The sequence below is a fragment of the Zea mays genome, chromosome 4, assembly GCF_902167145.1.
Source record: "Zea mays cultivar B73 chromosome 4, Zm-B73-REFERENCE-NAM-5.0, whole genome shotgun sequence".
Lineage (NCBI taxonomy): Eukaryota > Viridiplantae > Streptophyta > Magnoliopsida > Poales > Poaceae > Zea > Zea mays.
Window position 1 is genome coordinate 182,361,238 of NC_050099.1, and position 14,318 is coordinate 182,375,555.

General features: G+C 44.8%; 1 protein-coding gene across 1 annotated transcript; it reads left to right on the plus strand.

Annotated features, from left to right (window-relative positions):
• The first annotated feature begins 10,803 nt into the window (after positions 1 to 10,803).
• Positions 10,804 to 14,060, plus strand: LOC103654216 (protein trichome birefringence-like 1). Its single transcript, XM_008681044.3, has 5 exons — positions 10,804 to 12,359; positions 12,500 to 12,692; positions 12,800 to 12,996; positions 13,100 to 13,258; positions 13,348 to 14,060. Exons 1-5 carry the CDS (start codon positions 11,056 to 11,058, stop codon positions 13,688 to 13,690), a joined length of 2,196 nt encoding a protein of 731 aa, XP_008679266.1. The 5' UTR covers positions 10,804 to 11,055; the 3' UTR covers positions 13,691 to 14,060.
• Positions 14,061 to 14,318: the final 258 nt, after the last annotated feature.

The window sequence follows — 14,318 nt, forward strand, 5'->3', positions numbered from 1 at the left end:
AAGAAGGGAAGGTGTTTTTTCGTCGAAGACTCAAAAATGGTACGTGCTTAAAGTTTCATGCATCGTAAAGAATTGAATCATAAAACAAGTATATTACATACAGGATTACAGAATATTACACAAATCATATATCAAATGTTTTTTGCAATAGCACTTAGTCTTCCCTAAGTACTATCTCTGCAGCTTCGTTCAGCAGTCGATCGACAACCTGATCCATGATAGCTTCGGCCATCTTTTTAATTTCGTCGTCATCTTTAGGCTGAGGGCCCGAAGATGCTTTAGTAGGATCTGAGTGAGGACGGGATATTATTACATCACTATTGCAGATCGCGAACGAACTATAAAATTAAAAGTTATAACGCAATGAAAACTATTCGTTAGTACCTATTTGCCCTTCAGGCTCTGCGTTTTTCTCAGCAGCCTCGGCTACTTTTCTAGCCTCATGAATCCCTTTCTCGCTTTTCTGAATGATTTCTTGGGCCATTTCTCTACCACCGTTGTCCCAGATGTCGGTGAAAAATTTTCCCCCAACCGCGTTAGCTTCGGCTGAAGGATCTTTTATATCTTCAGTGGACAAGGTGGCTTCGGACCACGATAAAATCTTTACATGTTCACATCCTTTCCCCTCCAAAATGGTGGCAATCCCTCTGGCACCAGAAAAAGCGCAGATGTCTCCGCGACTATTTAAAATTTCTTCAAAGGCCTCCGCCTCATGATTGATCCATTCCAGGGGACCTTCGGGGTTACCTCTTATAAAGTTTTCTTCTTGCGAAAATGCGCCAACGCTGGCGAAGCTAGTTTTTATTTTCTTGACACACTCCATAGATTTCTCGAAGCATTTCTTCTTGGCTGACCGAAGCTCTTTAACAGTTTCTTCTAAATGATTTGCCCATTGGTCGCTGAGTTCTCGCCTTGTTTCTTCAAGTATGCATTCCTCTTTAGCTCTGGCTAATTGTTTACGAAGGTTTTCAATTTCACGCTTCTGAGCTTCGGCCTGACCTTTGAAAATAGCTTCGTCTTCTTTTATTTTATTTATTAAGGAATGCAATATTTTGTCTTTTTCGAGACCTTCGTTCCTCAGTTCAATTACTTCGGAACGAAGGTTGCTCAGGGCTATAGTACATCCTTCGTCCTCAGCATCTTTCTGTGCTCTGAGGGCATTGCTGAGTATCAGGCCCTGCAGACAGGAATATGTCTGTGTCAATAGTTTTAAACAAACGAAAAATCTTGAACTCAACAAAAATATAAGAATTCTATTTGTCGCACCTTTAAACTGTTGTAAGCTAGGCTGTCAGCCAGATCGTTCTTTGACAGCACCGAAAGTCCGTCTTCTAAAGTTGGGAATCCGAAGCTTCTGCTCATCTCCCGACAGACAGAAATTTCCTTGCTGTCGGGGAGGCAATACAAGAAATCTTCTTCTCCACTGCCATTAAATATCAACGCCCCCTTTGGATATTTCAACCTTTGGGCATAGTGTTGGGCCTCTTGTTCTTCTTTTTCTGATAATTTTTTCCCCGAAGCATGACGAAAAATATAATCACGAATTTTGGGGGATGCTTCGGGGGTAACAACACCAGTTTCTTCAGCAAAAGTTGGCTTTGTTATTTTTTCTGCCTCACTTTCCAAGGTTTTTGCCTTTGTGGGCTCTGAGGGCCCAGCTTCGGCTTCAATTTCTTGCTCTGGAGCTGCAGAACCAGAAATTTCAGCTGTTGTTTCAAAAGTAATAGCAGCCTTCTTCGGAGGTGTGCTCGAAGATATGATCGTTTCCAGTACATCTAGCACATTAGCCATTCTTTTTCTCTTCGGAGTTGCAGCTGGCACTTTTTCATTTTTTGATGTCCCAATAATTGCTGAAGGACTCAAAACTTCTGATGTTTTGGAGTCCTCGGTTGCTTCCTTTACCTCTTCCATTTTTTCTGTGAATGGCGCTTCGGCCTTCTCTTTCGTTTCCGGTAACAAAATTTTTGATTGCTCCAATTTTGTCTTCGTTGGTACTTCGGCTGTTTCTGCGACTTCTGGCAGCAAAGTTGGCTCGGCTGGTTTTTCAGCTTCGGTGGCCGAAGAAGTCTCTCCGGTAAACTCAGGCACCGAAGCTGGTTCAATATAACGCGGCCGATGCGTAAGAACCTTTATCTTCTTCCTTTTTGGTTCTGGCTCGCTAGGAGCAGCTGCAGTTTCTTCTTTTGCAGAGGTTGTATTTTTTCTCTTCTGCCTTCGAATGGGGTAGCAATAGTCAGGGTAGACAAACCCGATGGCATCAAATACCCGATTCAGCCTTTTCTTTTTTCGGCCTCCGAAGGCTGCTGACATTGCAGTATCTTCGGCCTTCGAGTAGGTCCCAAGCAGCTCATCACTTAAATTGTCAATGCTTTTCAACCACTCATCATCTGGCTCAATAAATTTATCTCCAAATTTAAAGGTGTACTTAAACCTGACAAGTCCACCTTCGTCGGCCTCTTTAATGGTTTCTTGTGGCATTTCCCATTTCTCCGCAAGCGGCCACACCCTGAAGGCAATATGCTCTTGTACTAAGTCCCTTGTTCCCATAAAAGAGCAGACAACGCCGAAGGCTCTTTGGCACTCTTCGGCGGCTTCATTCATTTCAACCTTCGGCCTCCGAAGGCCGAAGCTTTGCCAAATAGGACGCATGATTATACCTTTGATGTCTTCTCGTGTTTTCAGATCATTTTTTACATAAAACCACTCTGTCATCCAGCCGCTGGGCCATTTTTTCCGAAAAGTTGGCACGGGGCAGCTTGACCCAGACCGAGAAACAAATTTGTAGCAGCCAAAGTTATTGTGATACTGTTCCTTACCCCAAGGTATTGTCTCGTATGATAATTCGTGAATATTGCAGAAGCTTCTTGCATCAGGCTTCAGACCCTGGCTTCGCACGGCCCACACGAAGATATTCAGCCTTATAATTGCCTCGGGGGTAAGTTGGTGAAGATAGACTTCAAAGATCTTCAGCACTTCCACGACGAAGCTGCTCAAGGGCAATCGCAGCCCAGCCTTCAAAAAGCTTCGGAATACCACGACTTCATTTTCTTCGGGGTCTGGGCAAGTCTTTTCCCCTTCGTCCGCCCTCACAATGGACAGATCCCGGAAATACCTTCCTCTCATATTAACAAGATGATTCTCTTTGATAGTTGATTTACCATAAACTGAATGGCTTGGTCGCCAGGGGCGATCTTCGGAGTCTTCGCCACCGCTGTCCACATCAAAACTGTCACTGTCACCAGTATCTTCAGACAGCCCTTCCAGAATTTCCCTGGTGATCTTTTCTGTGTTGGTCTTCGACATTGCTATAAGAAACCCTAAGTTCTTCTCTTCATCAAGACTCAGCTTCATCTCAGCAGCAGCCTTCTTAGCAGCTTCAGACATCTTCGGAAACACTAAAAAACTATTTTCAAAGCCGAAGCTTCAAAGCTAAAAGCTTAGCAGATCACAGTGCACAAGAGCTAAAAAATCAGTGAGCAGGAGTGGTTGGCCAGAAAGCGTGCAAAATAAGTTTGCGGTATGGCCGTATTTATACGCTTGATGCGTTGAAAGTTGAAAGACCCCACTTGTCATTGAATGTTGCTATTCTAGCAAAGGGAAGGTGTTTTTTCGGACCTTCGGCATAAAGCCTTCGTTCATATCGCAATCTGAATTTATTATTTCAAACAAATTAATATTGCGAGGGGCTACTGTTGGGGACCTTCGGCGTCCGAAGGTCCTCAAAAACATGATTTAATAGTGTTTCTGGAGTATAATGTGCAAACAGGTATCTTCGGACTCGAATCGGTATCACAGAGGGAGAAGCTCAAAGCATACGAAGGTTGATACAGCACCGAAGCTGTGAGCAGAAAAGCTTCGGCATGGTGGCAGGAAAGGAAACCGACTTAAAGATGAAAAGGCTATTCGGACCTCGATGGATTACTATAGAGTTATTGTCAGATGTAAAGGGCATAAATGTAATTTTGTAAGGGCTGTGTCCCGTGTCTATAAATAGGTGAACAGTATCCCCGTACTGTTCACGCTGACTTGGCATTTGCTTTTGCGTCACGCTTGTACTTTTTACCTTCTCTCAGGACCGAAGGTACATTTGTAATTTGAAATCATTTCTATTTTTCCATGTTAATAAAATAGAAATGATTCTATGATGATGCTTATATTATATTTCATGCTTTATATGAATCCTTCGTCATTACTTGTTATGTTTACGAAGGTATGTCTCTTATGACCTTCGTCCGAAACTCATTATTTCCCGAAGGGACATAATGCTTCGAAGGACGAAGGACTTTAACACTTAACACTTTTTATGTTGCCTTGTTCTTAACTCTTAGCATTTAAGTCCCCAACAGTTGTCGCTTCTAATTTTCTTGATCCTTAAGCCGAACTCATTTTGAGCCCGTCTCAAGAATCCTTTTAGGGTCTCTTGGGTATGAGATTTTTCCTGCAAAAAGAATACCCAAGTGAAGCGAGAATAATCATCCGCAATAACTAGACAGTACTTACTCCCGCCGATGCTTATGTAAGCGATCGAGCCGAATAGGTCCATGTGTAGGAGCTCAAGTGGCCTGTCAGTCATCATGATGTTCTTGTGTGGATGATGAACACCAACTTGCTTCCCTGCCTGGCATGCGCTACAAATCCTGTCTTTCTCAAAATGAACATTTGTTAGTCCCAAAATGTGTTCTCCCTTTAGAAGCTTGTGAAGATTCTTCATCCCAACATGGGCTAGTCGGCGGTGCCAGAGCCAACCCATGTTAGTCTTAGCAATTAAGCAAGTGTCGAGTTCAGCTCTATCAAAATCTACAAAGTATAGCTGACCCTCTACCACTCCCTTAAATGCTATTGAATCATCACTTCTTCTAAAGACAGTGACACCTACATCAGTAAAAAGACAGTTGTAGCCCATTTGACATAATTGTGAAACGGAAAGCAAGTTATAATCTAAAGAATCTACAAGAAAAACATTTGAAATGGAATGGTCAGGTGATATAGCAATTTTACCCAAACCTTTGACCAAACCTTGATTTCCATTCCCGAATGTGATAGCTCGTTGGGGATCTTGGTTTTTCTCATAGGAGGAGAACATCTTCTTCTCCCCTGTCATGTGGTTTGTGCACCCGCTATCGATGATCCAACTTGAGCCCCCGGATGCATAAACCTACAAAACAAGTTTAGTTCTTGGTTTTAGGTACCCAAATGGTTTTGGGTCCTTTGACATTAGACACAAGAACTTTGGGTACCCAAACACAAGGCTTTGACCCCTTGTGCTTGCCCCCAACATATTTGGCAACTACCTTGCCGGATTTGTTAGTTAAAACATGAGAGGCATCAAAGGTCTTAAATGAAATGTTAGAATCATTTGATGCCTTAGGAGTTTTCTTCTTAGGCAATTTTGCATGGGTTGATTGCCTAGAACTAGATGTCTCACCCTTATACATAAAAGCATGATTAGGGCCAGAGTGAGACTTCCTAGAGTGAATTCTCCTAATTTTGCTCTCGGGATAACCGACAGGGTACAAAATGTAACCCTCGTTATCCTGAGGCATGGGAGCCTTGCCCTTAACAAAATTAGACAATCTTTTAGGAGGGCATTAAGTTTGACATTGTCCCCCTTTTGGAAGCCAATGCCATCCTTGATGCCAGGGCGTCTCCCACTATAGAGCACGCTTCTAGCAAATTTAAACTTTTCATTTTCTAAGTCATGCTCATTGATCTTGGCATTAAGTTGAGCTATGTGATCATTTTGTTGTTTAATTAAGGCCATGTGATCATGAATAGCATCAATGTTAATGTCTCTACATCTAGTACAAATAGAAGTGTGCTCAACGGTAGATGTAGAGGGTTTGCAAGATTTTAATTCTACAACCTTAGCATGTAATATATCATTTTTACTTTTAAGGTTGGAAATGGAAGCATTGGAAACATCTAATTATCTAGCCTTAGCAAGCAATTTTTCATTTTCAATCCTAAGGCTATCAAGAGAGATATTCAATTCTTCAATCTTAGCAAGCAGATCAACATTATCATTTCTAAGATTGGGAATTGAAACATTACAAACATTAGAATCAACCTTAGCAATTAAATTAGCATTCTCATTTCTAAGGTTGACAATAGTATCATGGCAAGTACTTAGCTCACTAGATAATTTTTCACATTTTTCTACCTCTAGAGCATAAGCATTCTTAACCTTAACATGCTTCTTGTTTCTTTAATAAGGAAGTCCTCTTGGGAGTCCAAGAGATCGTCCTTCTCATGAATAGCACTAATCAATTCATTCAATTTTTCTTTTTGTTGCATGTTTAGGTTGGCAAAAAGAGTACGCAAATTATCCTCCTCATCACTAGCATTATCATCACTAGAGGACTCATACTTAGTGGAGGATTTGGATTTAACCTTCTTCTTTTTGCCGTCATTTGCCATGAGGCACTTGTGGCCGACGTTGGGGAAGAGAAGACCCTTGTTGATGGCGATGTTGGCGGCGTCCTCGTCGTCGGAGGAGGAGGAGGAGCTCTCGTCGGAGTCCCACTCGCGGCACACATGGGCATCGCCGCCCTTCTTCTTGTAATACCTCTTCTTCTCCTTTCTTCTCCCCTTCTTGTCATCGCCCCTGTCACTATCACTAGATAATGGACATTTAGCAATGAAATGACCGGGCTTACCACACTTGCAGCAAACTTTCTTGGAGCGGGATTTGTAGTCCTTCCCCCTCCTTTGCTTGAGGATTTGGCGGAAGCTCTTGATGATGAGCGACATCTCCTCATTGTCGAGCTTGGAGGCATCAATGGGTTGTCTACTTGATGTAGACTCCTCCTTCTTTTCCTCCGTCGCCTTGAATGCGACCGGTTGTGCTTCGGATGTGGAGGGGCCATCTAGCTCGTTGATCTTCTTTGAGCCTTTGATCATCAATTCAAAGCTCACAAAATTCCCGATTACTTCCTCGGGAGTCATTAGTGTATATCTAGGATTGCCACGAATTAATTGAACTTGTGTAGGGTTAAGGAAAACAAGTGATCTAAGAATAACCTTAACCATTTCGTGGTCATCCCATTCTTTGCTCTCGAGGTTGCGCACTTGGTTTACCAAGGTTTTGAGCCGGTTGTACATGTCTTGTGGCTCCTCCCCTTGGCGAAGTCGGAAGCGACCGAGCTCCCCCTCGATCGTCTCCCGCTTGATGATCTTGGTCACCCCGTCTCCTTCATGCGCGGTCTTTAGCACGTCCCAAATCTCTTTTGCGCTCTTCAACCCTTGCACCTTATTATACTCCTATCGACTTAGAGAGGCGAGGAGTATAGTGGTGGCTTGGGAGTTGAAGTGCACAATTTGGGCTACTTCGTCCTCATCATAGTCTTCATCCCCTACGGATGGTACCTGTACACCAAACTCAACAATATCCCATATACTTTTGTGGAGTGATGTTAGGTGATATCGCATCATATCACTCCACCTAGCATAATCTTCACCATCAAATGTTGGTGGTTTGCCCAATGGGACGGAAAGTAATGGCGTATGTTTAGGAATGCGAGGATAGCGTAGGGGGATCTTACTAAACTTCTTGCGCTCATGGCGCTTAGAAGTGACGGACGGCGTGTCGGAGCCGGAGGTGGATGGCGACGAGGAGTCGGTCTCGTAGTAGACAACCTTCCTCATCTTCTTCTTCTTGTCACCGCTCCGACGCGACTTGTGTGAAGGGGATTCCTTTTCCTTCCCCTTCCCTTTGTTGTAGGACTCTCCTGATGGAGCCTTCCCGTGGCTTGTAATGGGCTTCTCGCCGGTCCCCATCTCTTTCTTGGCGTGATCTCCCGACATCACTTCGAGCGGTTAAGCTCCAATGAAGCATCGGGCTCTGATACCAATTGAAAGTCGTCTAGATGGGGGGTGAATAGGGCGAATCTGAAATTTACAAACTTAATCACAACTACAAGCTGGGTTAGCGTTAGAAATATAATCGAGTCCGAGAGAGAGGGTGCAAAACAAATCGTAAGCGAATAAAGAGTGTGACACGCGGATTTGTTTTACCGAGGTTCGGTTCTTGCAAACCTACTCCCCGTTGAGGTGGTCACAAAGACCGGGTCTATTTCAACCCTTTCCCTCTCTCAAACGGTCCCTCGGACCGAGTGAGCTTCTCTTCTCAATCAAACGGGAACAAACTTCCCCGCAAGGACCACCACACAATTGGTGTCTCTTGCCTTGGTTACAATTGAGTTGTTCGCAAGAAAGAATGAAAGAAGGAAGTAATCCAAGAGCAAGAGCTCAAAAGAACACAACAAATCTCTCTCACTAATCACTAAAGCTTTGTGTGGAATTGGGAGAGGATTTGATCACTTGGGAGTGTCTAGAATTGAATGCTAGAGCTCTTGTAAGTAGTTGGAAGGTGGAAAACTTGGATGGCTTGAATGTGGGGTGGTTGGGGGTATAAGTAGTCCGGTGCGCCAGCCACGTCACCAGGTCGTTGGGTTCCGACCGTTGGAGCTCTGATGTGTGGGCCCGCCTGGCTGTCCGGTGGCGCACCGGACAAGTCCTGTAGACTATCCGGTGTGCCACCCGCGCATGCACTGCTCCTCTGCGCGCGCAGGCGCGCATTTAATGCGTTGCAGTCGACCATTGCGCGCGAAGTAGCCGTTGCTCCGCTGGCTCACCGGACAGTCCGGTGTGCACCGGACATGTCCGGTGAATTTTAGCGGAGCGAATTCCCGAAGCTGGCAAGTTCATAGTCGCTCTCCCCTGGGGCACCGGACACTGTCCGGTGGTGCACCGGACAGTCCGGTGAATTATAGCGAAGCGCCTCTGAAAATTCCCAAAGGTGAAGTGTTCAGCTTGGAGTCCCCTGGTGCACCGGACACTGTTCGGTGGCACACCAGACAGTCCGGTGCGCCAGACCAGGACACACTTCGGTTGTCCCTTGCTCTCTTTGTTTGAACCTTTTTCTTGGTCTTTTTATTGACTTATTGTGAACCTTTGGCACCTGTAGAACTTATAGACTAGAGCAAACTAGTTAGTCCAATTATTTGTGTTGGGCAATTCAACCACCAAAATCATTTAGAAAATAGGTGTAAGCCTAATTCCCTTTCAAGAACTACATGTGCATTACGAGTGATTGTAATGATGGAATGTTTGGGATTTGGTCAAAACAACATTAATTGAGGGGTATGGAGGTTATTTGTACTATTCCCTCTGGTTTCTTATTAGTTGTCGTTTAGTACAGCAACACGGTCTCCAAAATATCACTTTGATTGATGTTTTTTAAATAAACTTTTAATACATTTATACCTTTATAAAAGTACTTGTTATGACAAATCCGCACATATAAATATTAGGTTTTCAAAACTAAATAATAAAATAATTATTTATAATTAAAATTTTATAAGTTTGACTTAAACTTTATCCAAAACGAGAATTAATAGGGTGTATGAGCATTTTTTTCTAAATTTGACGATTTGCATTCTTTTTGGGACTGAGGGACGAGGGAGAAGTGTTGGGTGGTATAGATGTTTTGATAGTTGTTGTAGGCATGATATTAGGTTTTCATGATTACACTATTTTTCATGATATAGATAAATATTAGGTTTTCATGATTACACTATTTTTTTGTGCGGGTGCTGAGCGTGGTGAGGGTGAAGCCATGGTAGCACCATGTGCCCACATTAGATTCTTAATAAATTAATATAGATATAGATATAGATAAATACATGGCATGATATTAATATAATATTGATACTATTATACAAAGAATTATTTAGGGTTGGCAATTTAACTCGCAAACTTAAAACCTAACGGTACATCGGTACCCGACCTGACAGGTGCGGGTATGGGTGAAGATTTTGACACGTGGTGCAACCTGCACTCGATCTGAAGTTTTGCGGTGTAGGTGCGAGTTTTTATTTCAATCGGTAGGTGATCCACATCTGACCCGAAATTTAATTTATTCTTTATTTTGCACAAAAAAATTAAGATACAACAGTAATTATTTTGAATGAGTAACGTGGCTATTGATTCATGAAATATTTTGTTGCTAATCAATTTGTGAAGGCTTAAAATATGCAGATATAACTTAATATTGTTGGTAGTTAATTGCTTGTAGCTAATTGTTATTTAAAAGTGCACACAAAGTATAAACCCGTGGGTACCTAAAACCCTACGTGTTCGGGTGTGGGTTTAAATTTGCACCTGCGGGTGCGATTGTGAGCGGGTTTAGATAGACTTTACAGGTACAGTCGCTGGCGGGTTTTTGCTCCACCAAATCCGACCAATTGATATCCCTAGAATTATTAGATATATAGTGTTATTAAATACGACGGCTTAAAGAAAGTTTAATAATAGAGTCAATCGCAAAGATCCTTATAGATTACCATTTAGTGCATACTTATAGTGCTCAACTCTTCAACATGTCGGACTCCATTTGCCTTTCTTGTAAATCGTCTTGATTTTTATATATTATAACCTTTTATCATACTTGCTCGTACCTTAGTCCAGACACTGTACACGTATCTTATCCAGCTTTAATACGGTGAATGCATTGGTCCGATTTTTAACTTTAACTAAATATATAAAAAATATTAATATTAATAGTGTATAAATTACTATAACTATATAGATCTATAAATAGTTTTTATTATAAGCTTATTTAGAGATAAAAAAATTACTGTTTTTGCAAATATAGTTTTTTAAAAAAAAACCGTACCAGCCCATAGCCACTCGCTCTTTGAGACGGAGGGAGTAGTTTATAAATCATAGCAAATAGCATCCACTACCTAGGATAAAGAGATTTTCCAAATAAAGATCAAATTATTTGGTTCATTTTAGTAGCCCATGTCGGCTCTGTCAACTCTGGCCTCCGCATAGAAGTCTATATTGTTTTACTTCCAACTAGCCCGGCGCCGACGCCTCCTCAACTGCCTCCTACAAAAGCGTTTACAGTGTAACAGATTGATCGATCGCCCCCAGCACGGCGGTCTCGCCATCCTCGCTTCTGCCGTCTCCTCACACCGGCACCGCTTGCGCCTCCTCTAAGCCCTAACAAACTCCCGCAGCGCCCGCTCGCCCGCCTTCGCACGCCACCGGATGAAGGGCGCGTGGAAGCAGAGCGGCGTGGTGGCCGTGGCCGATCAACTTGGCTACCTCGGCGGAGCAGGGTTCGTCGGGCGCGCGCGGCCCGTCACCCTCTGTCTCTACGGCCTCGCGCTCACCTTCGCCGGGTTCGCGGTGTTCCTCTGCTTCGCGCCCTCCCTCCCCGTGCCGCCAGCCTCGTCTCCGGGCGCGGCGTGGTTCGACGGCCTGATCGCCTCCGCGTCGCCGTACCGCGCGCAGGTCTCGGGCTTCCTCTCGTCCCTGTTCCCGGCCAACTCGTCCTCCACGGTGCCTCCTGGTGGTGGCGTCGCGGCCAGGCGTGCCGGGCCGAGCGGCGGCGGGTTCGCGGCGAGCGGTTCCCGAGGCAATGGCTCCACCTCCAGCGCGGTTCGGCCTGGCGAGCAGTTGGGAAGCGGAGGTGGAGTTCCGCCCAGCAGAGTGGGCAACGGCGAACCTCCCAGCGGCAAGGAAGCGCCAGTTCCTGGGGATGCTACTGCGGCGGTGCCTAGCGGCGCGCCGCCCGATGATCATGTGCAAGGCGAAGGCGGTGCCGGTGCCAAGCATTCCGTGGGGAGTGCCGCTGCCGAGGCGAAGGGTGGGTCTGGACCTGGTCCTGGACGCCCGAGCGGTGGTTCAGCCCAGAATGGCACATCGGCTAAAGGAAGAGTGCCTATTCTGATCAACGGCTCTTACGCGAACGCGAATTCCGCGGATGCCGGAGATGGCAACGGAATGAGAGCGAGTGCAAGGAATGCTGCCGGCTCCACGCACCAATTGAGAAGCGGAACTGCAGCTTTAGGCAATACCGTTGCTGTTTCATCCCTTAATCAGACTGCGAGTGCAGTTGCAGTAGCGGCCAGGGAAGGAAATGGAACTGCAACTGCAGGCAATAACCAGACCTTCCTGATTCAGGCTCCTGCGGATAACAAGAACCACAGTTCAGTTGCTTCAGATGGAAGCAATAGCAGTCCAACCAATAAGCAGAATGAATCGCCTGCTAGTCCTCAGGGGAGCACTAGCACGGTGAAAGATCAATCTGCACGAGGGCCCACCCCAGCAGCCATTGTGCCGGTGAAAGCAGATGCTAATGCCGGTCGGCGCATGAAGGCTGATTGGACTGAGAACATGGCCGGCTGCGACTTGTTCTACGGGAATTGGGTTCGAGATGACTCGTACCCTCTGTATCCTGCGGGATCATGCCCTCACATCGACGAGTCCTTCAACTGCCACCTCAACGGCCGGCCTGACAAAGCTTACGAGAGGCTCCGGTGGCAACCCAGCGGATGCAGAATCCCGAGGTGAGAAAAAAAGTACTTCAACAACTGCGCCGTTTTGGTGAATTCAATAGTTATAGTTAGTTATTGGCGTGTGACAAATGCAGTTCTGTGTTGCTTTATTTTAAAGTTATTAGTTCTGTCACCTGTGTTGCTTATGTTAGGTTGAACCCAACTGACATGTTGGAGAGGCTGAGGGGGAAGAGGCTGGTGTTTGTCGGTGATTCGCTCAACAGGAACATGTGGGAATCCCTGATTTGTATATTGAGGAATTCTGTTAAAGACAAGAGTAAGGTTTTTGAGGTATCCGGTAGGAGCCAATTCAGGGCTGAGGGCTCCTACTCTTTCTTGTTCCAGGTAGATATGCCTTCTTTTTTATTTATTTTTTGGCTATCTCTGGCTTTCTTTGCTAGTTTCATCAACTAGAACAAACTCTTACGCACAAACATGCTGTTGTTTCATAGGACTACAACTGCAGTGTGGAGTTCTTCCGCTCCCCTTTCCTTGTTCAGGAATGGGAGATGCCAGTCAGCAATGGGAAGGGTACACGGGAAACTCTCAGGCTTGACATTATCGATCCCTCGTTTCCGAGGTACAAGAATGCAGATATCGTTATCTTCAATACTGGCCACTGGTGGACGCATGACAAAACTTCTCTAGGGTGAGCAAAACAATGCCCTGCCTGACTCACTGAAGACCTGCATTTCATTTGCCTTCTGATTATTTTTAAATTGCCTTCTGATTATTTTTAAATTGTGCCACAGGAAAGATTACTACCAGGAGGGCAACCGCGTATACAGTGAGCTGGATGTTCATGACGCCTTTCGGAGAGCTCTCAACACCTGGGCTAAGTGGGTTGATTCCAATGTGAACCCCAAGAAAACCACTGTGTTTTTCAGAGGCTACTCTGCATCCCATTTCAGGTACGCAAAGCTATTTTAGAACCTCTGCAAGTTCAGCAAGAATGTGCTCTATGAGTTACTGGTGTTTACTAACTGTTTCTGTTATGCAGTGGGGGTCAATGGAATTCGGGCGGCAGTTGTGACAGGGAAACAGAGCCAATAACGGATGACCAGTACCTCACGCCATACCCAACAAAGATGAGCATTTTGGAGGAGGTGCTCCGGGGGATGAAAACTCCCGTTGTGTACCTGAACATAACAAGGATGACTGACTACAGGAAGGAGGCCCACCCTTCAGTCTACCGCAAGCAGAAGTTGACCGAAGAGGAGAGGAAATCGCCTGAGCTATACCAGGACTGCAGCCACTGGTGCCTTCCTGGAGTACCGGACTCCTGGAACGAACTTCTCTACGCACAGATTTTGCTGACACAGCAGCATGGGATGCAACAATAAAGGCAAGTGTGGACTTGTTCTTGTATATGAAATGTTTTCAGACGTCAAGCTGCATAGGATACAAATCTACATGAATCGATCAAAGGGAAGCTTATAGTATAAGTGAGACCAAGGGTTTTGGAATCCATGCATAGAGTAAAGCAGGCAGTTAGCTCTGAATAACACGAAATCTGTATAGGCTCGATAGGATTATATGATGTAAACTTCATGCCTAGTTAGAAGAAAAAATAATAAGAACAAAGAGAATAGAATAGATAGTGCACTAGATGACATAGGACTATAGGAGGCCCTTGTTTTGTGAGACTTTTGTCTGCCTGTATTGTACTAATATAGTATTCTGAATTCGTATTCGTATATACTTTCTGGATAATATGGAGTCATGGAGAGTGGTTGCAATTGACATCTCTCTGTCTCCCAAAGTTGAGAGCAGTGAAGAGGGGCTTCAGATCCAGGGCGCGCAAGGCCCAAACAACCAGCCCACCAGCCTTACTCGAGAATCAGCGCTCACTCACTCGTCCCAGCGGTCGTGACGTAGGCGTAGCTCCATTAAAACATGCATGGTGATGCTAAGCAAGAAATAAATTTCATTTTATTAAAAAAATGTAATAATTTTGTCGGGTTAGCTGAG